We start from the raw sequence: 27,952 nt of genomic DNA on the forward strand, positions 1-27,952 counted from the left end.
AGAAAGGCAAGCTCTATGTCAGCCTCAGGAAAAGCTGCAGGTTCACCACGTTTAGCAGGATGACTGAGCTGTATTCAGTGCTGTTTACAGTGCAACACTGCTGACTTCTCTACAACTTCCCTAGCAATATGAAATACATCTCCAAGCACACTATTTCATGTTTGGCTTTGCTTTTTTGCCTGACAACCACATTTCTGCCCGGCCTCAGCTGTAAGTTCAGTCTATTCCTCTTTTGCTCTAAAGAGGCACAACACAGTCCTGGTAACCTTCATCACAAACTATTCCCTAAACTCTGCAATTTGTCTCTGTCCATACACAAACTCCCATACCTGCAAGCTACTGGTGTGCGTTCTGTTCTTGATGCATTGTGAGGTTTCCAGAGTAAAGACAAATCCCAACACTCTAAGGATGAAAAAAACCCTAAGGACAAAAGTACCTATTTCTTTTTGCTCAGGAGCAACAAATTAAACTGCTTTACTATGATGTGCAATGTTTAGTGATTGTTTTATTAAATGCAGAAATACCTGCTCAACTTCGTACCCATTCTGATTTAAAGTGCAACAATTAAATCTGATAGTTCTTGTACATCCATATTTTGCAAGTGTTGTTTCTTGAATACATGTTGTTCTGATTATGCCTTGCATTTGTAAAATGTAATTTTTTAGTACCGTTTTGCTTTATTAACTAAAATAAACTGTACAAAAAGCTGTAGAGTTACATTAGCTTTGAACAATGTAGGATACACGTTCTCTGCCCAACGTTAGTGTGCAAACATTGTACATTTTTTAAAGTGACAAAATTAAGCCAACCTTGAAGTCAGAGTTCATTACTACATGACAAAACAGGAGACTATGGCAAAAGAAATTTCCCACTGAAATCAACACCATTGTATAATTTTATTTCTAATTCTTAAAAAAATAGAAATGAATTTAGAAGAGAATCACAGTATAAGGGCCCTAACATATTAGACCATTACAAGGTACATAAAAATAGAAGACACAGATTTCTTTGAAACTTTAATCCTTTGATTAAGCAGCAAGCAAATCACTCTCCAGGCAAACACTGCTTAAAACATACCCTACCCCCCAAAACAGGACGTGCAAACTGTATGCACATATTCTGCAAAGCACACAATAAAGACATTTTACTATGTACATACTTATTTAGTACTACAAATGCTAGGAGTTCCCTACTGTGTGCTACAGTGTAGGTAAATTAAGAAATACTACCTTACCTATCTCTGACCCTCCCACCCCCTTCAAATACAGCACCTTTGCCCAGTTATAGAATATTTAAACAAGATTAAACGGAATTACAATGTACTGAACAGTTTCATGGCAGTTGGTGGTGGCCAACTGTCCTGTAACACCCAACATTCTGCATACTGAAGTCTATCGACAAGAGACAAGACAAAAATTAGCAGATGTACAATACACACACCTGGGAGACTCAATGCTTAAAGTAAAAAAAAAAAAAAAAAAAAGATAAAAAAAGAAAAAAAAAAAAAAAAAAAAGAAAAAAAATCCCGAAGATGAATCTTACCACTGTTAACAATTGAACTGTAAAAATGTACCATCTTGGTTTTTCATTGGTTTTAAAGACCAGAGAGCAGCCAGATTTGTGTGCAGCTAACGAGGGCACACTAAAGACTCCTGACTCCCAGAACACAAGTTTCCATGACCACTAACTCCTTGGTGCTTGTTTTAAAATTCTGCTTTAGTTAGACATTGGATCATCTGATGTTCACATAGTGGCTAAGCACCTACTCTGAGGCAAAAGAAAATTTGTAAGAAAGACCTTTTGCATGACACCTCAGCACACCAGTGAAAGCTCTTCAGAGAGAAAAATCTCTCAAGTTTTATTTGAGAGTATTTTAAAATGAAGAACTAAAACATAAAGGTCAACACTTCAATTCAGGTTACAACTATCAAACTTTAATACTAGATTTTCAAATAAAATAGAATCTGATAGTAAAAGAACTTGCTTTTGCACATTGAAAAAAGACCTTCTTCAGCTGCTAAACTGATCATTAGACCACCTAATTTATCTGTGAAAAAAACCTAGGGAGAGCACATCCCATTTGCATAAGAAGTCTCATTTTGGTCAAGGGCAAATCTAGTTAAAAACAAAAAGGAGTTAAAATAACTTTTAGACATAATTTCGGCTACAAGCAAAAAAACCTTTCAAAATAGTACAACAGTCAACATGAATATTATTACATAATCAAAATGCATTATTCTTCAATAGCTTAATTCAGATCACATGGTTTCAAACAGTGCTACTCATATTTGCAGCCTCGTTTACTTGGAGGTTAGAGGCATCTGCTTTTACAAATAAAAACACAAAAAAAACAACCCACGCCCTGAAAGATTATTAGGCATCAATCAAGATTTCAGATGAGAATGCAGTGAAATGAGTTTCTTTCAAACTCCTATAATTTGGAAGCAATATTAATATTTATATGCAGGTTTTACTGAGTCAATAAAATAAACAAACACCTTTGTCCTTCCCCCAATACCCTCAGCTCATGTAATCAACTTTGTCAGAAATATAGCAGGAGTCAAGAGATAATCACTTAAAAGTAAGACTGGGTTGGCAGGAGGTAACTACTCTCATGATACTCTACCAGCACCACCAGCCTCTACACTTCCCTCATTAATGCTCAAGCAAGGTATCAGTGATCTAACATACACAACTGCAGACAGTCATTCTCAGAGGAATAGAATTCTACTGTACTTACATTAGAAGAATTAGCAGAATAACAAATTAAATTAATACTTCTTGCTAGATGGTTCCTGTCCTGTCATCCCCCTGGGTGGTGGAAGCTGCTGCCACTCCATCCTGCTCAGCCCAAAGGACTGCAGCAAGAAACCGGACTCCTACTTCCAGTTAATTCTATGAGTAGAACGTGCATGAGATTTAATAAATTTGGTACAATAGCTCACTGAGTCTTCAGATTACTCTGAAAGAGGAGCATTTAATAAGCCAGTACCTTTTAAAACAAGCTAAGATGCTCTGGGAAAAACATGGAGAGAAGACCTACATTTTACAAGTGTGTGAAATGCTGTTATCTAAACAGGGTCAAACATTCTGAATCTAAAACCATTATTTTCTTTCGCTAAAAGGTAAAAAAAAAAATTAAAAAATTCACACACACAAAAAACCCCATCACTACATTTAAGTCTCCTACAATATTATCTATGTCTAGATTTGCCAGACTACTTTCCTGTAGTTAGATGCTTGACTATAAAGAACCGTAATAAAATAAATAGAGTAAAAATCAGTTAAACAAAATCTTGGTGTGTTGAACATTTATTCATTTAAGAAGTTAGCTTCCTTCAACAGTTATTCATACAGAGGAGGGCTGCAGCGTAGGCATTGTTCTGCTGTACAAGTCTTCGGCATAAAAATATTTTTATACAGGTGGTCATTGACGTCGCTCCGTGTCTAGTTCTTAGCTCGCTCCTCTGGAAAACTGGTCTGATACCTGTGAAGGCTCGCTCTTTTTTTCCGAATAACGAAGGGGAGAAAAAAGTACATGGATCCAATTTGTCAAAGGCGGGAGTCAGCATAACGGCGCCGGCACTCCTTCAGTGCAGAGTGGACTGAGGTTCTGTGTGGATGCCGATGAGCGAGGGCGGCTGCTGGCCGCTGCCGGCGCCCAGCACGGGCCGCGGGTTGAGGCGGGGGGGCACGGAGCTAGCGGGCCGGATGAGCGGCGGCGGCGGCTGGTTGAGCGCGGGCCGCGGCTGGATGAAGCGCGCCTGCTGCTGCAGCGGCGGCGGCTGGCGGTGCAGAGCGGGAGCGGCGGGCAGCGCCGGGCGCAGTAACGGGGGCGGCTGGTTTAGGGCTGCCACGGGAGCGGCAGGGGCCGGAGCAGAGGCGTGTGCTGGAGGTGAAGGGCCTAAACACTGAGGGGCCGGAGTGCTTTGTGCCTGCGCAAAGGACAAAGACAAGACGGTGTGAACGGCCGGCCCGGCCGGGACCTCACGCGGTTGGGCTGCCACTGGCCACTACACAGGAAACAGCATTTAAAAAAATCAAACCAAAGAACCGAGAAGTTACTGAAAAGAAATCACCAACCAAAACATTATGGACAGCAGAACTAAAAATATTTACAAAGCAAGTCTTCTTCTAGAGCAAGAAGTGTATTTTAACGGTAAAACAGTAACGTGATCGTCACTATCAAAGGTGCGGTCCTGCTCCCGGCTGGTTAACGGCATTGGCTGAAGTTCTATGCAAGCTCATCATCATTCTTTAGAATGCGGTTTGCCACTCCACACCAGTTAACCTTATATTTTATCACTACATAAAATGCTGTTCCTCAACCCATGCTTACTTATTTCTGGTACACAAAACACACCTCATCTTCTTCATCAGTGCTCTTTCCTGATGGCACATTAGAAGTATTTTTTGTGTCCTCCCCTAAAGCAGAAGCATCACCATTAGAAGCCAGGGTTCCTTGTTCCGCTTCCCATTCCTGCAATACCTCCTCTAAGTTAAACCGACGCCTGTAGTTTACAAAGAAGTTCTTCACTTGGCCAACAGTCTTGTTGCCAATTACATCTGCAATAGCTTGAAAATCTTTACCATATTTTCGGACACCTGGAAGGCAAAGTAAATAACATAGCTGTGAAGAATCAGTCAGACACAGCTACGTGTGATGTATTTACAGAGAGAACCTATGGGACCTGCAAACCGAGGGCTCGCTAATTAGGAGAACTTCTCCATTAGGAGAAGGCCTCAATTTCCATTAAAACAAAGTAATTTTTAATAGCACAGCTATCAACACACAATTCAAGAACTTTGTTAAAAAGTTATTACCCCTTCTTCTTAAAAGATCCTGGCTTACTCACCAAATCTCTCAACCTAAAACCACAGAGATCTGGTCCCTGACAAACAGAGCGAGTCTTTCAGCGTGCTCACAGTAAGGGCAGAAGCCCAAAATCAGCTCAGGAGGGGAGGAGAGGTGACTGAGCACGTGTGAATGGCTGTAAACAGAATAAAATGCTAGAAATATCAGCTGACGAACACTGACAGCTCCTACAGGTTCCCTCCACACCAGCTGCACGCACAGGGCCCTTTCCCACGGCCAGTGGGGCAGGAGTGGCAGAGGGCAGAACAGGGGGCACAGCTCTGTAATCACAATTTACTGCTCATTCCTGCATGTGTGACATGCTCTACTCAGGCCACACAGAGCAACTGTCAAGTGTTCACCCCACAAAGCCTGCCCAACAAACCTTGGAGAATGTAAATATATTTAAGCTACTAGTGCCTGCTTATAAGATGGCCCAGCAAAACCCTCCATGATTAAATCCCCTACTGATAAGCAGCATGACAGGTGAGATTTGCATTGTTCTTTTCATTAATTTTTGTACTGACATCAGTAATCGCTTTTGTTTATGAGCACTTGAAAAGAAAACCCCAATATATATTTTAAATACTTCTAAAACTACATTTGAATATAATACAAAAAATAGAGTGCAACATTCCATTGTTTTTAACTTAAATTTTGAATTATAATAAAAATTATATATATTTTGTTATATTTAGGCCATGTGTGTAGTTCTTCCCCTCTCCTGCTTAAGAAAAAAAACCCTCAACCTCTCCCACCTCGCAGACCACAGCTTTTAGCTGCACAAAGTATATTTTTAATTACAAGTGTCAAAAAGTTTGGAGACCTGAAGAAATTACCAGTTTTGTTCCAGACTGAGTAAACAGAAGGCTTTTTTTTGCTGTCAGTTATGCATGAGAGGATTACAATTTGACTTCTCCTGTGAAGCTTGTGATAGTTAAACTCATTTGGAACGTATTACAGTTCTTAGAGGACAGGCAATCTCTCATTACAGGAAAAGAAATTTATGCCTGATTTCATGCCTCACTTCAGAAAATGAAGCAAAGTGTTCAGAAAGTGAGAGTTGTTTCAAATCTGAAAGCTATGTTCCTTTTCAACTTAATTGTGAAGAGTGTGACCTTCAGTTTGTTCTGCTCCTTTCTACTTTCCTTGTTATTAGGCACTTCTGATGTGGTAATGTACACTCTGTGCAATTTAAAAGAAAAGTTCACCTCCAGGACAGTAACAAATTCTGTGGCTGAAGCTGATGTTTCAGCTGTCAGGAGCCCAGCTACATTATGTAGTATCTTTTTCTGGGGTGTACAAAAGAATACAACCCTCCTGATTGCAGGAACCTTGGAAAGATTTCAGAGCCACGTGGGAGGGCATGGATCCAGGCAAAGCAAAGACAGGGATTTGGCTCTGTGCTTTATCAGCTGTACAAGGTATCAGCTGTACTCCTTAAAAGCTGTGTGTGCCCACACAACATTGCCTCCAGTATTTTAAAATTCTTTGTCTGCCCTACCATTACCACCCTTACTATTTATAATGAACATGAAACATCCCCTGCAATATATGTAACATCCTGTACAATTAATCAAGTGAGCAAGGTGCCCAGCCGAACAAAGCACATTTCTGTTAGAAAACTAATATGGACTTTTAGTGATTTCAGCCTTTTATGTTACTATGGCGGCTACACTTCTTTCCTCCCTTAATCTGCAAAACAACTGAGCCTGTTGGTTATCTTCAGCTCGAGTTGTCAAAAAATAAGGTCTTAAAGTCTATTTCCAAGCAAACAGCTTGAAAACAAGGTGTTCTTGCCTTCACTGAGAACCCAACTCTTGAAAAGAAAATCTAAATAAACTAAAATTTCCTTAGTTTAGCTGCACACAGCACTGCTCACTTTGGATTCTTTTCCATGTTATTACCACTGCTCTACCACAATGAGGTATTAAAAGCCTTTCAAGCCACATAAGAAATAGAGAAAATTCACTGTGTGTTTATAAAACTTTAATGTCTAAGGTGATGGCATATCTCTAAGAGTTGTTGCCAAGTCACCATCCCTGTCAAACTGGTGCACATTTCTTATGCATCCTTATACAAATTCAGTGCTAAACACCCCCAAATTATTTCTCACGTGTTCAAACCGTGATTCAATAATTTTATTAGGCTGATGAAAGTGAAGCTCAAAAAGGAGGACTGCATAGCCTCACTTCCCATGTATGAATGAATGGTTTTCTCCCAGCTCATTTGAAAGCAGCCCAGATCACAGGAATCCTTCAAGCTCTTCAGAACTTCATCCAGCTGCAAAGGTACACTGGAACACGTGCATGCTCTTGATTACAGCATTTTATCTTGAATGTCTCTCTTGGAGAAACTCATAAATCCAAGTTTGATTCTGTTTACACTGCTTCATGTTGTACAGCACAGCCAACACAATATTAATCAGGGTGCAAAGCAATATGATACAGCACCACAAGAAGGCAGAAATAGTTAATGGGAGCTGCAGCTCCACTGTGATGGGATTACAGTGCTCCTGGCAACTATCTTATGTTGAGTTAGATCCTGATTGTCCCAACTGTTTTTCCCTGCAATGCCATGAAAGTCACGCACAGCTTTACAATGCAAATTTGTTGTCTTAAACAAGTGTTAAAACACTTTTGCAATTGCATTTTTATGGCAAATATCTTAGTTTGAAAATATGATCATTCTTATACATTTCAGCACAAAAAATCTTGTAATTTAAGAACACTAACTGATGAACTAGCCCATTACATTCAACAACTATTCAAAGTTGAACTGATAGCTGATAAATTATACTGTGAATATAATGGCTCAGAGATTGTAAATCTGAGTCCACAACCCCACTGCAGGCACCCACACTGCTTTTAAGATTACACACAGCTCTATTTTAAAATAGGTTTTCTCATTACCTCTTCCTTAGTTACTGGCAATCCCTTGAGATTAGCCTGCAGATAAGTATTTTCATGTTTACAAAAAACAGTACCAGAATTATATTACTGCAGATTATATTTACAATCTCCTTGGTCAGTTAGTGTCCAAATTCAAATGAACAAATCATGTAAGTGCCACCTACCTGCTTAATGCTTGTGATTTCTGTAAAATTATTAAAAGCCAATATGCCAAAATATACCAATACATTTAATGAAATAAATCTATTTTAAAGTGTATGAACTAAATGTCCCCATGTTCAAGTCAAGGTTCAAATCCAAGCCTAATGCACATTATGGAAGCTTTTAGCAGAGCAACTGTGGCTACCTTCTGAAAATAAACCCAGGGAAAAACACAGCATGGCTCCCTCATGCCTGGAGTCTACCACCTCAAGGAATTGCTTTGAAGCAAGAAATCAGGGTCCTCAGCCTGAGGCATGGGAGACAGCCCTCTCATTCCAGGAGAGAGAGCAAGCACTGAGTAAGGGAGGGATAATTAGAACACTTTGTTCTTGTCATTAAGATTCTCTCTCATCTCCATTTTATAAGGGAAAGAGTTCACAGAGGAAACAATACATATAAGCACATGTCAATGAAAACAGATTTATCATCCCATCCTTAAGGCTGACTACCTCTATAAAACACAGAACCAGATCCCTAGAGACCATAAGGCTGGATCTCCTCTCCAAGGAGTCACCACCAACCCTCACTCTCTTTTGCTCAGGCCCTAGTTATTTGTCTTGTTGGTCACAGTGTCATAGCTTAACAAAACCTGACTGTATTCTTATCACTTCCCAAACTGTTGCTTAGACAGAACTCCAATAACTAAACTATGAAAAGGCAAGATGGTTTGAATCCTTTCTTTCCAAGGCAGGAACAATGACCTTGGACTTTTCCCACTCTTTCAGCAAGTCTGTCTTTACTAGGCTATCATACTAGAGACATCTCCTTCAGCTGCATCTGGGAACAAAATACTGACATATTTATTAACAGTGAGAGAATGAACTTAGGACAGAGGACAGTTTGGAGGTGCAAATCCAAGCATGAAGTATGTAAGTTGAAAGGCATGATTTAACACTCACCAGGTCTTTCTGCATTTCCATTCACACATCAAAACAACCTAACTTTAGGTTCAGTCATCTGACTAATAAATAAGCACCAGGTATAGCATACCTGACAACTTTACACTGATATCCTGATCCACTGAATATTTTAATATTAAAACCTAGTCTCTCATTTTCAAGGTGAAGAATACAGAGGAATAAAGCACATACATACAACTGAGCTATTATCTTTATAAAAGATGATCCCCGTAAGTAAGTCAATACGTGCCTTCAAGACAGCATCTCCAGACATTTCCCTTATATGTTCCTTGATTTGGCAGTGCCTGCTAATACAAGAGTCAGTTTTCCTTTATATAAATGAAATAAATGCAAATAAACTGTATGAATAGCTTATCAGAAAATGCTGGGGTTTTAGCCCAGTAAGACTTAGTCAAACATCCATATCCAGCTTTAGAATCTTAAAAGGCCTGATGGGTAGATACCTGCCCATTACTCCCTCATGAACAGAGAAAAGCAACAGTAAAGCAGATTTACTTCTGCTTTTTCCTACCTTAGGATACTGGAGATGTCTTAAATGCTTCACATTTTATTACTTTAACAACTGCTTTAGTCTTCCACATTAGAGAAATTCATGTAATGTGATTTAGAAGATGATTAAAAGGGACTTTCTAGTACTAATACAGTTGTTAAATGCTGCATAGCTCTTCTCTTTGAAATTTAACATGGGTAACAGAAAGCCTAACGTCATATTGCTTGAATAAATGTTCTAAATATTCTCAAGAGTTTTGCTGTTTTCCTGGTGATCAGATAAAGTTTAGCTTTGCATTAGAGGGAAATACAAATATAAGTCTAAGCACCTCTTCAAATCCTTTGCATCACATTTCAACTTGCTGCTACTGTTAACATACCTTGTACTGCAAGAAGCTGCTCTTCTGTGGTCCAACGGGCATTGATTTTCTGATTAGACTATTAAAATTAGAAAAATGGCACAAAGATCATTAAATTGCTTCAACAGCTGCAAGATATCTGAGCATCAATCTATTTTACTTGCACTACAGTTTGCAAAATAGGTAACAACCCCTTGCTTATTAAGCAAAAGATTTATAGTTTAAGATTGCTTTCATGCAGAGGAAATAGTGTTTATGGAATTGAGCTTAAAACTATACCAGCAGTTTTTCCTCTGTTTTATTGTAAGTATTAGTATCAGCTACATAATAACTTATGCACAAGCTAATGATCTTTATGCAGACAGAGTCTGAATTTACAGTAACATTTACCTAAACTATTTGGACTTGGTGTTTAGAGCATTTTGCATTCATGTTATGTTTCATATCCAAGCCTTTAAAACAAGCAAAACCAGAACTTCAGTAGTAATACATCATTCATTTTAGATGCCAAAATGTATATATAGTCACGTTTTCACACAGAACACCATTTATTACTGGCAATCTACATTACCTATTTTTAATCCAAAAAGCCCCCATGTACCAGGGCTCAGTTTCAGCCCCCTATTACTGTGAACAGACATGACATTTCAGTTTTTTCTGCTTCTTTTTTTCAACCAGTTGCCATTAAAAATTGCCTACCACTGATTTCTTGTAAAGAAGCCAGACTCCCCCCTGCATATAATTTAATGGATCCTGTTTAAGCTGCTGCTGGAGTGCAAACACCAGGCTGTAGCAAAACACATTTCTGCAGCTTCCCACTAATGTAAGTGCAAGGACACAAGTTTCAGTGTTTGTTCTGATTTACCTCAGGAGGTTTGAATTCTTCAATCCCGCCTTCCATTTTCTGTTTAAGTGCACTGTTTACTTGCTTAGCATTTTGAACCTTGGTCAAAAACAACAAAGTTAATCAGCTCCACAAAGAAAGTTGGTCACTTTACACATTTATCTTCACTAGGATTGCCACAAGTGTACCTCCTAAGTTAAAAAGAGAAATATTATGGTTTAAGGCTTCACTACTTTTAACTGTTTCAAAAAAACTTTAAAAAGCCAAAACAAAACACATCAGTTAACTATAGAGAAAAAAATTAAGCCAGTCTTCCAAAACAACAATTTGTTTGCAAGAATATTAAAAGCTGTTCACAACAAGTAATTTTCGATAAGGATGCATAGGTTCTTGAAGAATTAAGAATACTCTAGACACAAAACTTCATTCTTAGACATGAGTTGTATTGCATATATTAACTTATTAACTTCTTCCTTCTAAAAAAAAAAAAAATTCATGAGATGTTTTCAGTTAGTTCCTTCTGACAGATGCTTTTCATTGACCTGAGATCATTCTAATTTAATTAGGGGGGATTCCTGAAATTATTCTAAGTATTTCTTAGTTCATAAAAAGGACAGACCTTCCAAATTGAACATATACACATCTATGAACCACTTAAATCTGACATTGAAGCACATAACATAGGTAAGAAAATAGTTTTGCATACTATGGTGCACAGCTATTACAAGGGTTCTTAAGCATGGACACAAAAGCAGACAACTCAGTGGGGGATTCCAAAGGCTGCATCTCTGAGATCACTGCAAGAAAAGAAAATAAAAAGAAAAAAAGAAAAAAAAAGAGAAAAGAGAAACACAACCTCAAGGCTGAAACTCACCTACACTTAAGGCTAAAGAGTGAAACCCACCTATGCTATTTAGCCCCAGAGTCCTGCTGTGACAGAAAGAAGCTTATTTCTCCTGTAAAAGAACATAAGGGAGCAAAAACCCCATGAAAAAAAAACCTTTATTCACTCCGTGATTTTGCAACATAGCAGCTCTACAAGGAGGCAGAAATTCCAGAAGATAAGCCTTGACTCTGTAGCCCCCTCGCTCCTAGAAAGCAAGCATGCACATAACTACTGTACCCTTAGAAGCTGAATAATTACATGTTTCAACTTGAAATGCCAAAATTTAATTTCTTTATGCAAAGGATGCAGGCAATTTTCCTTTTAAAGGTGAAGACTAAAAAGCTTTTCTAAATTTAATAAGAAGTAGAAAACTTATCAATTCAAACACAAATAACTAGGTTTACACATCTGGGTTCCACACACCTCTCATACTTTCATAGTATGTGGGAAAGGACATCCATAAAAATGGCTACAATTTAAAGCATAACAAATGTAACTTCCTCTGCTCCATTGGTCTCATTTTTGCTTTTCAAACAAATACTTCTAACAAAGTAAAAAAAAAAAAAAAAATTCAAATCAAATGTGACTTTTGATTTTTCCTGTCCCCAAATTTGTAGCACTGTTTTAATGCTACCCTTTTTTAAAAAAAAGTAAAAAGTAATCTTGCTTCATTTTATCCAAAAGAGCAGATGAACGTAAAAAACAAAACTGAAGAGCAGCTACTATCCAGCATTTGTGGTGGTAACTGTGGAACAAAACGAGGAAGACTCACATTAAAGAAGTTTCAGAATCTTCAAAACCATTACAATCAGAACAATCTGAGATAAAAAAAACAAACAAACAAACAAACCAAGACCAATAACCCATGGTACCTGTCGCTTTAATGAGATTAGTTCCATATCCAGCTGTCTAAGAATTGTGTTGGCTGCATTGGGACTACAGGAAACAGCTATCACATCTTCCTGGGTCAGGTACATGCCTTTGGGTGGCCGGCATTTGGAACGCTGGGAATGGTGGCGGTGCTGCAAGCTCTGATACTCTCTTCTACCCAGACCTATTTTGCTGGTCTGAACAGGCTGCTCATTATTGCCCTTTAATTTACAAGAAATAAATCATTAAAGAATAACAGTATCTTGTATACAACTTTACTAAAAAGAATGAAGTATCAGATAGCATTGTAATGTCGTATTTATGACAAATAAAACTTAAGGTAACATCCTCCTTTGCATGTAGTATCCAACTATGTCTTGCAGATGAGTTGGAGCATACCAGTCATCTGCTGGATAAGCCTGCATGACTCTAAGAAAGGTGAGTTCTCAAAACGTTTTTTTAATATGGCCACAAATACAGTAAATGGTATGGAAACCCCAGTCTGAATACTGTGACAAAGGGCAAACATTATGGATCTCTTACATAAGTTATATACATGTATGTATCTTGTTTTTAAAACAAATAATCAGTGACTTTACACATTTATTTCTGATCAGATATGAATAATTAGGGCAAATACTAAAGGAGAAGAATGCAAAATTACATATCTCCCTGCTGTAAGCACTCTCCACATAGAGACTGTGCTGTCTGGTTTGGGGGGATGAGGAGGAGCTGATTTGGGATTTGGGAGAGAGAGTATGGACATACCCCTGCAGACATTATAAAAATCTTTGTAATTTAGAAAACATGGGCCTTGATAATTTGCTTCTTTGGAAAGGAAAGGAATGGCAAAGAGGAAATTAAGTCTTTGTTCTGGTATGTGTGGGCACCTAAACATTCTCAGCATGTATGTGACTCCCTCAGAGCAACTGAGTAGTTTCCCTATAGCCCAGAAGCAGAGACACAAAAATTACTTGCTCTGCAAGGATATTCTAATTCAAAGGAATGCTTAGTACCAGAACAGAAAGAGAATTCAGGCTTTTCCCTACTTCAAGCAGCTCCCTACTGCTCCTGCCTGCTGGCACCCATGCATGTTAAGAGGAGGTGGTCATCTGATCACAGTGACTGCAAAACCAAGTGCAGCAGCCATTATTATTATCATTATTATTATTTTCTGTAGTAGTATTGCAGAGCAGCAAACAGAGCCTTCAAATGTTTTACTACATTTGACCTTGTGCCACATTCTCTTCCCCAGCTAATAGAACATCTTAATCCAGCCCACAGACTTCATAGAGGCCACCTTAAAAGCACTTAAGATATGTGCTCTTCCCCAGAAAACTGATATAGAGCATTACATCTTTGACATGCAAAAAATTCAAGGTTAAGTTTACTTCTGCCCTGTTTATACTTATTTGGGTTTTGGTTCTGCATTGCTCTTTCAGTATGAAATTGCAGTTCCTGTGTGTTCAATCTGGATTTAAAGTAAAAATATTCTCTCATAATTTTGTCTTGCCAAGACAGAGAGCTTAGGTTATATTTGTTTCATCTGGTAACAGAAAGTTTCCATTGCTCTGTGTGCTCAAGCAGCCTACTCAGTTTATATTCTGCTTAGGAAGTGAAAGCATGCAAATCCTACCAGAACTATTAGATCACAAAATTATCTTGTGCAGATCCAAACAGCTCATCAGAAACTACAAATCTATTTGTCCTTTTCCTAGAAGTCTATCAACATGCCACTTGCATTCTGGACTGCATGTCATAATTCAAACTATAATCAAGTAAATTGAGCAAAATAGCCCTTATTTAGACATGGCTAAGGCAGCAACTCCAACCATTAGATTGCAGGGACATTGTTAGAACAGAGAAAAGTAAAAAGGTACATTATCAGACCATGTGACATTGCAAGTACTATAAAACATGCCCATGTTAAAAAAGTAATCTTGAACGCTTTCACTGAAAGAGATAATTGTCCTTTTTCCCCCAAGGCCAGTAGATAAAGGGATACATTGAAGGTCACTGCAAAGCTCAGAACAGAAGCTAAACTTATCAGTCCCTTACTCAATATTATTTTTGTGAAAAGTGCAAAGTTTTATTCATAATCCAAGATACCCCTTCATGGGAGTGCTGAAGTTTTGCATAACCTCTCGTCTCACTCTTGAGAAGCATGAACTGGCTGATTTAGGAAGAACACATATGCTTAAAGTTGATCAAAGAAACAACTAAACACACACTTATAAATGTGTTTTTCTACTCTTGTTCATAGATAGCTTAATGTTTAGAACAAGAACTCCAACTCCTAAAACCTGAACATACCCTGAACACAGCAGTCATCTGTAAAGCTAACAGTAAGTGCTCATTAGGACAAAAATGTTTTTCCTCTACATCTATTAGTTAAAAGCATCTCAGTAAAACCACATATTAGTTGAAATGCATCACCTCATTGTGGCTTTGAACAAACAACAAAATTGTTCTTTGAAAAATGTAATTTAATTTTAAAATTCAAAGAAAACATTTTGATTCAAATACTTCACAACCAGTAAAAGTGTAAACATTAACAAGACTGAAGGAGGGCAAATACAACCTGTTTTACTAGGTTGTGAGAGGATACTTCTCTCACAAAAATTGAAGAGTTCTCAGGACACAGTGGAGGCAATGAGAGATGCATTTACAGCCACAAAATAGCAAAAATACATGATACAATTTTGTTTCAGTGAGAAATCATCAAGATCCTGACTACTTAAAGACCCTGGGAGTTCAGCAGGTTGAAACCTAAACCTCTGTACTACAACTCAGTCTTCACAGTAACACATTCACTTAAAACAAACAAACTGACATTCACCATTAAGTTATCTGTTACCTCCTTTTTGGCTTCTTTTTTGGGATCATAATCACTATCATTTCCATCCATTGGATGAGATTCTTCTACATCATCATCACTAAAAACAGATTATAAAAAAGCTGGTCACTTTATTACTTTTTAAACCCAAATCTAAGTATGCACCAGGTTAAGAGTTATCTACTTGAATTTATCTATTCAGAGAATATGGCATCTCAACATTATTTGTAGTTTTCAAAACTCAGCTGTTACAAGCATGATTTCCTGTATTAAATTCTAGTAATTATTATGATAAATAAGCAATCAAAAACCACAGTTTCAAAGTTACTTTAAGCAGTGCTGGTACTGCTGCCAAGAATTTTGGTGTCACCTTTCTTCAATTCAACCTCTTGTGCCAGCATGAACATTTATGTGGCCAACTGTATACCAAGGGTAGAAATAACCTTTCATTTGCCCCATTAGTTTTAATAGACCAATTTTCAAACCACTGCACCAGGTGAACAAACCCTTGCTGAAGTCTGTGGGGAGCATAGGGCATATGATGGGAAAACATGGGACGTGCTTAAAATCTAGCAATTTAGGGGAGAGAAATGAAATTTACTGAATTAAATCAAAGAAAAGGTTAAAAAGAGAACAGTCAATTTGGAGCCCAATCCAGTCATTCTGACAATATAATTTCTGAATAAATTAATGCAAAAACAAACTAAAATTTCTAGTTATTACCAAACCCCTCCAAACTGCTATTTTAAAAGCAAACTAATTTTAGCTTGCTATTTTTCAGAAATAGAATCACTAAATAAGCATATGAACTTTAGATTCAGAAGTTATTCAAAATAACATATAATTAAAAAGACACCTTTTTCTCCAGTTAAGCAATTATCTATAGACATAAAATTACAGCTTCCCATATAAACATAGATTATATTACTTATACATGCTACACATATCACCTTTTAAAAAGTGCAAGTTAATTATTACATATACTGAGCACAATAAAATTTAAATTTTATAATAACTGTGAGAAATGTTATTCCCTTCTATGCAAGACAACAAAACCACTCTGAGCTCTAATTCTCTCTGATAACAGTTGTAAGTCTTCTAAAAAACAACTTATATAAATTTTTGTTCTAAAACAATGCATAGGCATTATAACTGTGTCAGCTCTTTATACTGGTTGTGCTTTCAGTTGTAGTTCCATATTAGCTCAGAAATGCAAACTAAGAAAATTCCAACCCCACCCCCACAAAAACACTCCTGCACAGACAGTAACAGACTTTAGGATTTAAATCCTTGTTTTTACAGTTATCCATTAAAACACTCCCATCTCCTATTACAACTCACACAGACCAGAGTGATAAAGTTCTTAAAGCACAGGCACCAAACCTCTTGCTAAAACCAGAGATAGCACAACAGGGGTTCAAACCTGAAACACATGGTTCACACTGAAACAATGGCTAGAAATTAGTTCACATCTTTACTTAGGAAGATTTCAGTCTCTGGTTAGCTACTTAAGAACATAAAACTCACCTGTCACCTTGATTATTTCTATTAGCTAGTTTACGAGCCTGACGATCCATCAAACTTGTTCTAGAGCGAGTTTTTTTCCAAGAATAGTAATATTTTACAAGGCTTGCAATGGTCTTGTCTGGGAGCTAGAAGAATTCATCAACAGATTAACACTTAAATTTAAAATTTAAATTTTAAACCCAGAATTATAATTCTGCTCCGTTTATAAACAAATAAAACTTCAAACAATATTTTAAATGCATTGATAAGATTGAAAGGAGGGATGTATTTCATACACATTTTTGAAAAGGGGAGAAGGCTTTTTTCATTAGAGTGAAAAAGCTGCATGTCCAAGACACACGATGAAATTAAATTAAATCTTATATTCAAGGTTCTTCCTGAAGCTTTTACACAGAAATCAACATGAAATTTCAGCCCAACAGGAGCCTTTGTTCTTAGTGCATCTGAGCTGTTTAATGCTTCTGATTAAAATATTACTTTACCATTTGCTGGATCCTGTGAAAGCTCTTTCCATGGAAGCTAAATGCTTGTTCAAACAGGACTTTATCTTCAACTGTCCATTCATCAGGGAAAGGAGTGAAGTTGGGGAGATCCGCAAGGGACTTCTCAATATTGTGTTTATGCCAGAACAACATGCCGAGAGCCTTTAAAAAGAAATAGTCCCTCTTTGGATTTAGTCAATTTTCTAAAACATTGAGACAAGTTAATAAAAACAGGCAATTTATTTGCTTGAAATAAAATTTGACTAGCAGAATCCCTTCTCAAAATGTGTTTACAATTTTATTGGCTCTTTACCATAGGTTACAAAATTCTCTTTGGAGACAGTGGGCACATCTATACTTTATTAATGGTATGAAAGCCAGACAATTTAAGGTTGGCATGGCAGCAGTAATTCTAGAGCAGCTTGAACTAGGCTGAGAGGCTCAAAACTGACCTGCTTTCTTACTTTACAGGCATATATCACCTACACAGCCCCTTATAGGCCCTTATTACCAGCCCACTCAAGAAAGAAAATACTTTAAGTATTAATGCTTTTTAACAAAAATACTTCTCAGTAGCTGGAGGATCATCCAGAATGCAAGTCTGAGAGTTCAAAGTGAGAGCGGTCTTTATACAACTCTCCAATCCACAAATAACAGCATGGCCACTTTGTCATGTGCGCCTAATAAAGAAGCAAAATTTAAATATATTTTCTTATACAATTTCATTTCTAGCCAGTCTAAAAGGATTTTATGTTCACTAGACTTTCTGCCAGAGAACCACAGGCAGATTCGATGCCAAGATTTGGGCATGGGAATTGGGCAATGTAATCCACCCAGTTTCAATCACACAGCACAGACACGATCACCAGCATCTCTCCAACCCCCTGATTTCACATCTTCTAACAACCTGCACACAGCAAACTCTGCTCTTGTTAAAATGGCAAGTGACAAACACCGCTTGCAAAGAGAATTTCTGTTCCATTGTGAGGAGTCTACAAATGTTTTGCACCAGAAGTTATTTTGGAAATCCATCTCTTGGAGACTTGAGATCCATCAGTTCCTCCTCTTGCCTAACAGAAGTCAAGGCATAAAGAAGTAACACCAAACCACAGGTATATTCTGGACATTGTAACACTGGCAGCCTCTTTGTCAGACAGCAGTTGATGAGCAAGCTTCCATCCTCCAAAACTTGATCATACAACTTCTTTTCAATTGTACAGCAAATATTTTTTTGCAACAGATAACCTCACTTTTACACAGATTGGTTAATTGAAGAATTTATGAAGAATTTTGTGATAGAACAACATGCAGACCAGCAAAGTTTTATCCCAACTTTTTAAGGAATGGTAGCCAAAGGCTGTTAAATAAAAAGTGAACTTGTTTGTTGCTTTCAGAGCTAAAACTTGAGTCTGGTGTCCTGCCTCCGAAAAAAGCCACTCAATTGAAGTTGGCTTCCAGGTTTTTTTCAATATGAAAGAAACCTTTTCAGTGCCTATCAATAAATGGTTCAAAATTGTACCATATTTCCATTCTAATGTTAAACTTTAAATTTGTAAGCTGCTTCCCTAAGAAACTCTTCAGCTAAATATACACACACAATTGCATGACATGCCCAGTGTATCAAGAAACATACCAAACCTTTCAAAAGTGCACATTACAAGCTGAGCATGTCATGAAAACAAAGAGCTCAATCTTTTGCAGAGAATCCAGACCACAACTGTATGCAGATCCATTTAACTGCAGTGTTTGCTGCCGTGCCTGAAGAGAAACAGCGTTAATTAATGGTAACCAAGGGGAAAAATAAGTTGTGTTATAGTTTTATATTAAAAAAATCCTTTAAATGAGCACTCTCATTCCACAGCACTTACCTGTTCCACATTGTATCCATGTTTTTCCTTTGCTATTGCTATATATTCATCCACTGTAACAAAGCAATGTCAGAATTACTCTTTAATACTTAGTTCTGCTCTATGACAGAATTAACAACCTAACATGGGAAAGTCTCCCCATGCTTTAACACACTGCATAGGCCCAGGTCCCCCAAAATATTAAATATACTCACAGCTTTATTAATAATAAATAAACCCAATGACCATTGTTGAACAATTAATTTTATAAACTGTTTACACAAGCTAATTCTGCTTTCTTTCATATTTTTACTACAACAAAACCACAGAGGCTCATTATTTATTTATTTAAGGCAGACTAGCTGGTTCTTGAAAGGCTATGCCTTTCTGGAACCCCCTCTGAGTTAGCTTTAAATTTAACTACTTCTACTGCTTGTATTCCTAAACATGTTGAAAATTACAGCAAGGAGATCCTATATCAATGATTATGCATATCCTCAAGACTACTATAGCTTTCACTAACCAATATGGATTTTAACTATGACACATAGTCAGTTTTCAATAGAAAGTATGAAAATTCAATTATTAGATAACAAAACTAAGGAATAAAATTTTAAAGATCATATTTAGCAATATTAGAGCCAGCTTTGAGTTGAACATTCATAATTTTGAAATTAAGTCCCACTTTATTTTTAAACAGAACATTTTCCTAATCACCTTCTAGAGCTCAAAATTAAATGGAACTAAAAAGTGAAAGGAAGCATGTTCAAGAAAAGGAAATAATCAAATCCTCCTTCTTGAACTGGACAAGGGACACCCTTGCCGTGCACTGCTGCTGCAAAGAGCTAATTGTACTTTAAAGGAATGAAAAAAGTGTTTAATGATCACAGCTGTATTTTATTTCTAACTGTTCTGCAGTAGTTAAAGGTGGATTCCCTCAAACATAGAGGGACATAAATCTCTAACTACTGGTATTAGACAGAAACTGTCCTGAGGATGAGGTTCTCATGGTTGCATCCTCAAAGTTTACTCCCCTATATTTCATATGGGAAATTCTAGCAGAGGAAACAAGTTTAAACTAGATTAAACAGATAACTGATCACATTTAGTCAGCTGACTCCTGTATTTCAGGTCACTCCTAAAGGGCAAAAATGTTTGGTTTTTCCTTCTGTGACAGCAGTAATGATTTCCCCTTGAAGTGGGCCTCAACAAATCTTTTCTAAATTCATCCACTGCAACTCCTCCTCCTAGGAATTTAAAGCAGCAAGTTCCTCATGTTCAGATATCTTATTCTTTAATTAATAACAAAAGGTCTCACAGAAAATGATGATAATACAAAATAGGCAGTATGATTTGAAATAAAGACTTTACTAACATAAGAAATAATCATCTTTGCTTTACCTGGAGCTCTCTAAATAAAGAAAGAGAAGCCTTATGTTTAATTATCTGCAGTTTCACTGTGTGTAAAATAAAGACAAACAGGCACACCAGAAACAGTTATTTAGTTTACTTAAGCACCCAAATTCCTAAGCAGGCGAGGACTTACACTTGGCATCAGGAATATTATGATAAGGAGACCATACAAGCATCCCTCCATTATCTTTATCAGTGTATTTTGTGGCACCTGTAAGAAAACAAGTAACTCTCAGTATTTATTTAATAACTATGATCTAGAGAACAACTATGTGACAGTAAGCAAAAGCCAACCACAGTAACAAGTCCAGCTACTGGGGGGGGTTATTAATTCACAATTAATTCCTTAAGATATCAAATGGCTGAATCTGAACACTACTCTTCAGATGTTCAAGTACAACTAAATATTAGACAGTATCCTGGTTACCACAATTAAACCACTAAGTGCATTGCTTCAGTTGGAAGGAATCTTTTCTAATTCCAAACCTCTTGCCATGGGCAGGGACACCTTCCACTTGACCAGGCTGCTCAGAGCTCCATCCAGCCTGGCCTTGAGCACTTCCAGGGATGGGGCATCCACAGCTTCTCTGGGCAACCTGTGCCAGTGCCTCACCACCCCATAGTGAGGAATTTCTCTTTCTCATATCTAAATACACCCGCTGTGAAGTTGGAAAAGATGCAACTTTGTTCTCCTGCAGTTTGATTGTCTGTTAGGGCTCTAACATTTATCACTATCATAGGAGGATTAGGACCTGCTGTGGTCAGTTAGACTTCATAAAACAAACAAAAATAGATAAGAGCCACAATTCAGTCACCATCCCTGATCCCTTTCAAGGAGAAACTATACTAACAACTATACCAGAAACAATTCTGTTAATCTCCCTCTAGTTTTGTTTTTTCTAATTTTCTAATTTTAATACTCATAGTCAACCAAATTGCACAGCTGGAGAAAGCAGTTAGATGTAAAAGTAATTTTTGGTTTTGGTTTCTTTACCCCCACATCAACATAGAAAGGGAAGCAATACAAATTACCCAACCCATCAGGACAGAGCAGTACTGATACAAACACTGAAGCACTACATCAGAGCATATGATTTTTGAAAACATGCTGTAAAAGCAAACTCCCCAATACTGTAAAAGCATTCATTCAAGAGCCACTTTCCACTACTATTGCACAAATGTAGTCTAAAACATAAAGCCCCTTATAATCTATTTGTTCACAACACTTTATCTCGCTAAGATATTGCTCAACAATTGGATTTATATCTAATGTCAGTATGAATTCCTTGAGTAACCACCCTCAGAGGAGAAATCCTTGCATCCTTATTGGAGAAGAACAGCTTTTTTTATTCAGTGAAACAAGTAACTTTTCACTCCATTTTAAGCTCACACACTTTATATTTAGGCTCTACATCTTGTTTGAAGCAAATAAAAAACCAAACCCCGTGCTTAAAAAAAGAACAGTGTCATGCTTTCCCTTTATGTACTATGTTTTGTTGCTCTTCCCTCCTCGGTTTGGCAGTGTTTTGTATCTGCTATCATCTCTGCAATCTTGATCCATCACAACTGTGAACTTGAAAACAGTTAATTAAAGAACTCCCGTGCCTTTCCAAAATGAGATGTGTAAGGCAGATAACTTCAGTGCAGCATAAACTCTGTAACAGGTTAAGAATGTACGTACACTCATAATGCACCAGGTTCAAGGCATAAGCACTACTAAACTCTGAAAGGTTTTTGGTACACAAGAATGAACTCCTTAATATAACATTCCACTTTAGAATAAAAAAGCATGACATTTTTAGTTATTAGGAATGCAAGACTTCATGAAGAGCAGGGCAAGCTGTTACAGGCACAACATTTCTCTGGTCACAAGTAAATGACCACTATCCTGCATTTCGTTCTACCTAAAGATGAGGAGAAAGCAGGACCACCAGAGAAGGTATTAGAATCTCAGGTTATGAGGAAAAAAAAAATATCTAAACTTAAGATACTCGCAGACAAGGGGATATCATGGATATTACCAGATACTGAATATTCAAGTACTAAAGCAAAAAAAAAATAGTTTCAGAGTTCTTGTGCCTGCGGGAGATCGTGTATGTGGTGACACTCCCCTGATGAGGTGCAACCCTCACATGACAAACAAGCAACAACCACTAGAACATCCCTTTTCAAAACAGTGCTGTGTCCCCAGCAGGAATCACATCTGCTTCCATTCAGGTGGCACCTTCACACTGCCAAAGAAAAGCCAGGATGACAAAGGAATAATGAGATGCATACAGGTAGCTTGAAGGAAGGCACCCTGATCTCAGCACAGCATGTCCCTCCATCTCTGATGCCTTGAGAGGTGATCTGGAACAGACACTAGACAGAGCTAAAAGAATAAAGCAGGCATTTATTAAAAGGCCTCAATGGATACACCTTGGGCAGTACAAGAGCCTGGCCAGGGCTACACCCAAGATGGACGCAAAAAGGTCACAAGATGGACAACCAGTCACAAGGTTTCACACTTGTATAAGTTTACATATTGGGGTTAATTGTCCAATTACAGCTTCAGGTTATGAAGTCCCATCCTCCTTGTTTGCTCTCTTCAATTCACTGTTGTTTATGCTTTTTGGGCCTGAAGGCTGTAACCTTGGGTCCTTGTATCCTTGGTTCTCAAGCTGCAAAAGGATTGTTTTGTCTAACTGCCCTGTGAAGAGAACTTACTAACACTTAATATGAAGCTCAGAACTACACACCAAGGCAGCACAGAATCTGAAAAATACAAAAACTAAAACTTAAGGCATCATCTCCATATGCAAGACCATGACCTACCTTCCTGCCTCCCCAAGCACTCAAGGAAGCAGCCCTAACCCCCAAAGAGGCTGTGTTACACCTCAAGGGCAACACGATCTTTTTTACAAGGGAGGGAGGCTGGAAATACCCTGCAACACATTAACCAAAGTGTGTTAGAAGACCTGAAAGCCAGCGAGGAAGAGAAGGACCAAGAGCTACAAGTGAAGAATAACAAGTCTCCCTCTCCCCAAAACACACCTCCAAGCCACTGAGGAAGAGGCTTCTGCACTTCAGCTGCTGCTGCACCCCTCTGCCAGTGCCAGTCAGGAAATGCAGCCAGCTGAAGGTGACCAACAGGCACTCTGCACCACTTCCAGGACAGGGAAATCGTAGCAGCAAACTGACCCTCTCTAAATTGCAGCTTCACACTAGAAGTTGGGTATGCACAGCTGGTGCAGCTCAATGCAGGATGCCAAGTACTGAGAATAAAGTGATCACCCAGAAACATACAGGACACAGTGAGGGCATTGCAGGGCAGCATGGCAATTTACAACATGTTGGTTTCCAGCAGAAAATGTACCTTCCTCTGCTTAAGACTAAGCCTTCCCCACACCATTTAATAATTTCAATTTTAAAAAGCCTGTTTTCCTATCAGAAGACTAGAGAGGGAAAAGCTATAAAGACATACAGACAAATGCTTTCCTAAGTGACCTTAAATGGTACAAAACATTCTTCCTGACAGCCCCAGGTCCAGCCCTGAAAAGAGGGTAAATGGGAAATGAAGTATTTCAGCATTAAGTAGGCAAAATTCATACTAAAACCATTGTGAAGTCTGAGTCTGAGTAGAATAAAACTTCTCTAGCAGCTCTCTGTGATTGACACAACAGAGTGGTGCATTCTCTACTGTGATTTCCAAAAGAATGTAAACAACCCACAATATAAAGATACCAGCTTTGTAACATCCAATTGGATCTATAGGTGGGTCAGAAAACACAAGCAGAAAAATTTTCACCAAGAATATAAAATACTATAGTAAAACCAGGAGGAGGAGACAAAAAACTGAGTGCAAGAGGTGGTATGTTAACTCAGCAAATTAGATAAAGTAAAATACCCAAGTTTACTTACTAAAATTGTTTCTTGCAGTGACAAAATCTCTCTCACTGCTGTAATAGTTGGTGACAATTAAAAACTCTACTTCTCTTAAGCTCTATCTGAAAGTTTGCTTGTAAAAATAATATGGTGTGGAGGGGGTAAGAGTATACTAAAGTGAACTTTGCCTAATTGCTGCTTCCAACCACAATCCACTTCTTCCATGAGACACTGAGAAACAGTGCCACTTGTTGTTTAAAAAATTATCTTGTTTTATACATAAATTAAATTTTTAAAACATGTTTACTGCCATCACAACATTAATCATGAATATTTTGTCCCTCAGTGTATTGTTGTAGAGCATTGCTTATGGCTATTTTTCAAGACAAGCTAAGTGAAACCCAAGGATTTGGTATTATTCCACTCATTTTAGTATTCTGTAGGTTTATCAGGGCTGACTTTTGTGTCTTAGAATTATGTCTACTTTTACCCATCACTGATTCCCTTCTCCCACCTATTTATCTCAAGGGGCTTAAAAAACAGCACTCAAAAGTACTGCAAATAAACACATACTTTAAAGTATCTGATAAACCCTAAAAAAAAGGCATTAGAACAATTCCAAGAAGAAACATAACTAAGGATAATCAAATACAGTGCCATGTCCATATATGCAAACCTGGAACTAAAGGGGAGCTTATTACCTCACTTGCTACAAAAAGTCGTCTGAATGTACCTGTAAGGGCACAGAATTTTGTCTCTAAGAAATTATGCCTCAAAACTCACCAGAACAAAAATTAACCAAAAAACCAAAGAGATGAAAGAATGAGATCTTGCTGATATCTCCTCAGATAAACAATCTGTTAACTTGGTAAGTGCTGTACTTTTAAACTTGACGGACTTTTAAATTTATTTTGTAAGACTTAGGTGTTCCAAAATAAATCACTACCTTCTTGCCCTAATAAGCAAAATACACACACCAAGAAGGATAATAACTCATAATAAAACATTATGCCTGTAACTCAGGAGTTATTAAAGAAACATTTCCATTATTAAGGAATCTGATAGGGTGAGTATATATTAACCCTAGTTATTGGAGAAAGAGGCATTAATTGAATACCATCCCCCAGAAACACTTAGGAGCTCTAAAAAGTCTGCTTATAGGAGAACACAAAATTAGTTCTAGTTACTAATGTGATGGTACTATTGCATATACAGTTTACAAAATTGAAACCACAGAACCTCAATTGTCCTACAAGGGCTGAAGAGTTCTTTTAATCAAAAGAAAAACAAACACTAGGTGTTTTTCTAATTTAAGTGGCCTATAGGAAAAGCAAATCCAGGCTGGAGGTGGGAAACTATCATTTTTATCCGTGTATATTTTCCTGTAGGCAATGTAAAAATACAGGGTGCAAACAATTAGCCTTATTAACAAAGAGACATGGACTGCGTGCTCCTTCCTAGGGGAAGGCATTCCCTTAAGCCAAGATCACGCATTCATTTGATCCCGCCCTGGCGCTCTCCTTCCCCCGGCCTTTTCTTTGGCCGGCGGGGACTGGTGTCCATCCCGAGGGGCTCGCTGCAGCCCCGGGAGGCACCCCGGGGGCAATCCCCTTCTGGTGAGAGACCATCCCACACCCATGGAGCCTGCCTGGAGAGCAGCAAACTACTCAGGCTTCATCTGACCCACCGCTACAGCAGAACTGCTGAACGCTCTGGGCGCTCCCTGCTCAGCCTAGCAAGGCACGGCAGCATTCCCGCAATCAACTCGCTAGAGCCGAGTACCAGGCTGGCCGAGCGTACCCACATCGCTCGGGGCGGGGCTGGGGGCCGAGGAAGGCGGAGGAGAGCAGCTCGGGCTGCCACTGTGGGGCCAGCCCGGCTACTACAGCACACAAAACCGGGAGCAGGAGTTTCCCACCGAGCGCATCTTCCAGCCAGCAGCCAGGTCTGCTCCGCTTCCGGCAGGGCGCATCACTTCCCACCCGTGCCCGACAACATCCATCACCCCTCGGCAAAGATTTTTTTATGGTTGTAGGTTTAAGGACAAGCAGGGGGGAAAATAAAAAAAAAATTTAAAAAAAATCAAGCTTTTTTCTGCTTCGCCGCCTCCCGCCGGATCCACATAATGCGGCCGATAATGAAGTGAGAATCCCCCGCCGCGGAGCCCCCCGCCCCCGGAGCGCAGATGCTGCCCCGGCCAAGCCTCCCGCCGCCGGCACCGGGTCGTCGACACAAAGGCTCGAAAGCACCGTAAATAGAGCCCCGCGGCCGCCTCCCGCCGCCGGAGAGCGCCGGGCGAGCCCGCCCCGGCGGCGAGCCCACCCCTCCCGCCTCGGGAGATGTCAGGTTACAGCCGAAAAGCCATTTACCGGGCTCGAAGTCAGGAATGCGCGCCTGGTATTCCGCTCCGACCCTCATTCCTACATCTGCAAGGCAAAGGGGAGAAGAGAAATTAAGGGCTGGAGCGTCCCCGGGCGCCGTCCCAGGCTCCCGCCGTGCGGCGGGCGGGCGGGCTGGCGGAGCCCCCGCCGCGGCCGTGCGGAATAAGCCACCTCCTCCCCCCGCCACCCCCCGCCCGCCGCCGCGGATTAAGCCCCGACGACCGCCAAGGAGGGGGCAGGAGGAGGCGGAAGGGGGAGTTTATTCCAGCGGAACAATGGGGACGGCGGCGGCTCCCGGGAGACACTCCCTCCCCATCGTTAAGTACCGCGGGGGCAGCCGCGGGGCCGCGCCGCGCGCTCCCGCCCCCCCCGCCCCGCACACGCGCGGCCGCGGCACGGACGGAGCGGCGGAGCCCCGGCACCGGCAAGGGGGAGGCGGCTCGGCTCGCTTCGCCGCCCCTCCCGCCGCCTCCGCCACCCCCCTGCCGCCGCCGGCGGGGCGGCCCCAGGCTCGCACCGTGCTCGTCGCCACTGTCGCCGCCGCCGCTCTCCGGCTCCGAGTAGTGCCCGTTGGAGGGGCTGCTGCTCTTGGCGCCGTTGGGGGCTGTCCGGCTCTTTCCCCCCAAGAGCTCCGCGCCCTTCTCCATCGTGCCCGGCATGCCAAGGCTAGGAGCGGGGGAGAGCGACGGTAGCGCTGGCTGCCGAGGGGGGGGAAGTTAATACGGAGCCGCCATGTTGCCCCCTCCCCGCCCCCCCCTCGGGCACCTCCTCCCCCCCGCCCGCCGCGCCCCCCTCCCCCGGCGCCGGGAATCCCTCCGCGCCGGCCCGGCCGGATCTCGCCGAGGGGCGGAGATGCCGCCGCAGCGCCGGCGGCGCGGCCGAAGGAAGGAAGGAAGCATTGCTCTCGCTCCCGGACCGCGGCCGCGCCGCCGCGCCGTGGAGCTCACCCGGCCAGCGGGCCCCGAGCAGAGAGGGGACTATTTCCCGGCGGCGGCGGCGCAGGGATCCCGGCGGGCGGGAGCGGCGGGCCCGGTAGTGCCGCGGCCAGGGCGGGAGGAGCCGCGGCCGCGCAGGGGCCGAGCGGGGACGGGAGGCGCGGGAGGGGCCCGGCCCGGGGCCGCGGAGCGGGGAAAAGCCGGGGCCGTCACATCGCTGAAATCGCACGATGTGGGAACCCGTGCCGGGTTTTCTTTCTAATTTCAAAAAGTGATCTATTTATTTACCTGTTCAGTGAATTCCGGTGCGTTACCAAGTGCTGCGGTGTTA

At 40.2% G+C, this 27,952-nt stretch overlaps 1 protein-coding gene across 4 annotated transcripts; it reads right to left on the reverse strand.

The window, feature by feature from the left end:
• Positions 1-506: 506 nt before the first annotated feature.
• On the reverse strand, positions 507-27,427 carry RCOR3 (REST corepressor 3). 4 transcript variants are annotated; one of them, XM_058801038.1, is made up of 12 exons: positions 27,204-27,427; positions 26,675-26,731; positions 20,575-20,652; positions 19,050-19,102; positions 17,182-17,343; positions 16,700-16,824; positions 15,194-15,272; positions 12,339-12,557; positions 10,602-10,679; positions 9,758-9,815; positions 4,364-4,605; positions 507-3,935 (listed from the first exon to the last, which is right to left on the reverse strand). In XM_058801038.1, the coding sequence occupies exons 1-12, from the start codon at positions 27,343-27,345 to the stop codon at positions 3,591-3,593; spliced, it is 1,638 nt and encodes a 545-aa protein (XP_058657021.1). In that variant the 5' UTR covers positions 27,346-27,427; the 3' UTR covers positions 507-3,590. The 4 variants fall into 4 exon arrangements, with proteins under 4 accessions (XP_058657021.1, XP_058657020.1, XP_058657022.1 ...); XM_058801037.1 differs by having other exon boundaries at positions 15,176-15,272; XM_058801039.1 differs by lacking the exons at positions 26,675-26,731; positions 27,204-27,427 and adding an exon at positions 18,815-18,939 and having other exon boundaries at positions 15,176-15,272; positions 20,575-20,602.
• Between the last annotated feature and the right edge of the window lie 525 nt (positions 27,428-27,952).

The sequence above is a fragment of the Ammospiza caudacuta genome, chromosome 3, assembly GCF_027887145.1.
Source record: "Ammospiza caudacuta isolate bAmmCau1 chromosome 3, bAmmCau1.pri, whole genome shotgun sequence".
NCBI lineage: Eukaryota > Metazoa > Chordata > Aves > Passeriformes > Passerellidae > Ammospiza > Ammospiza caudacuta.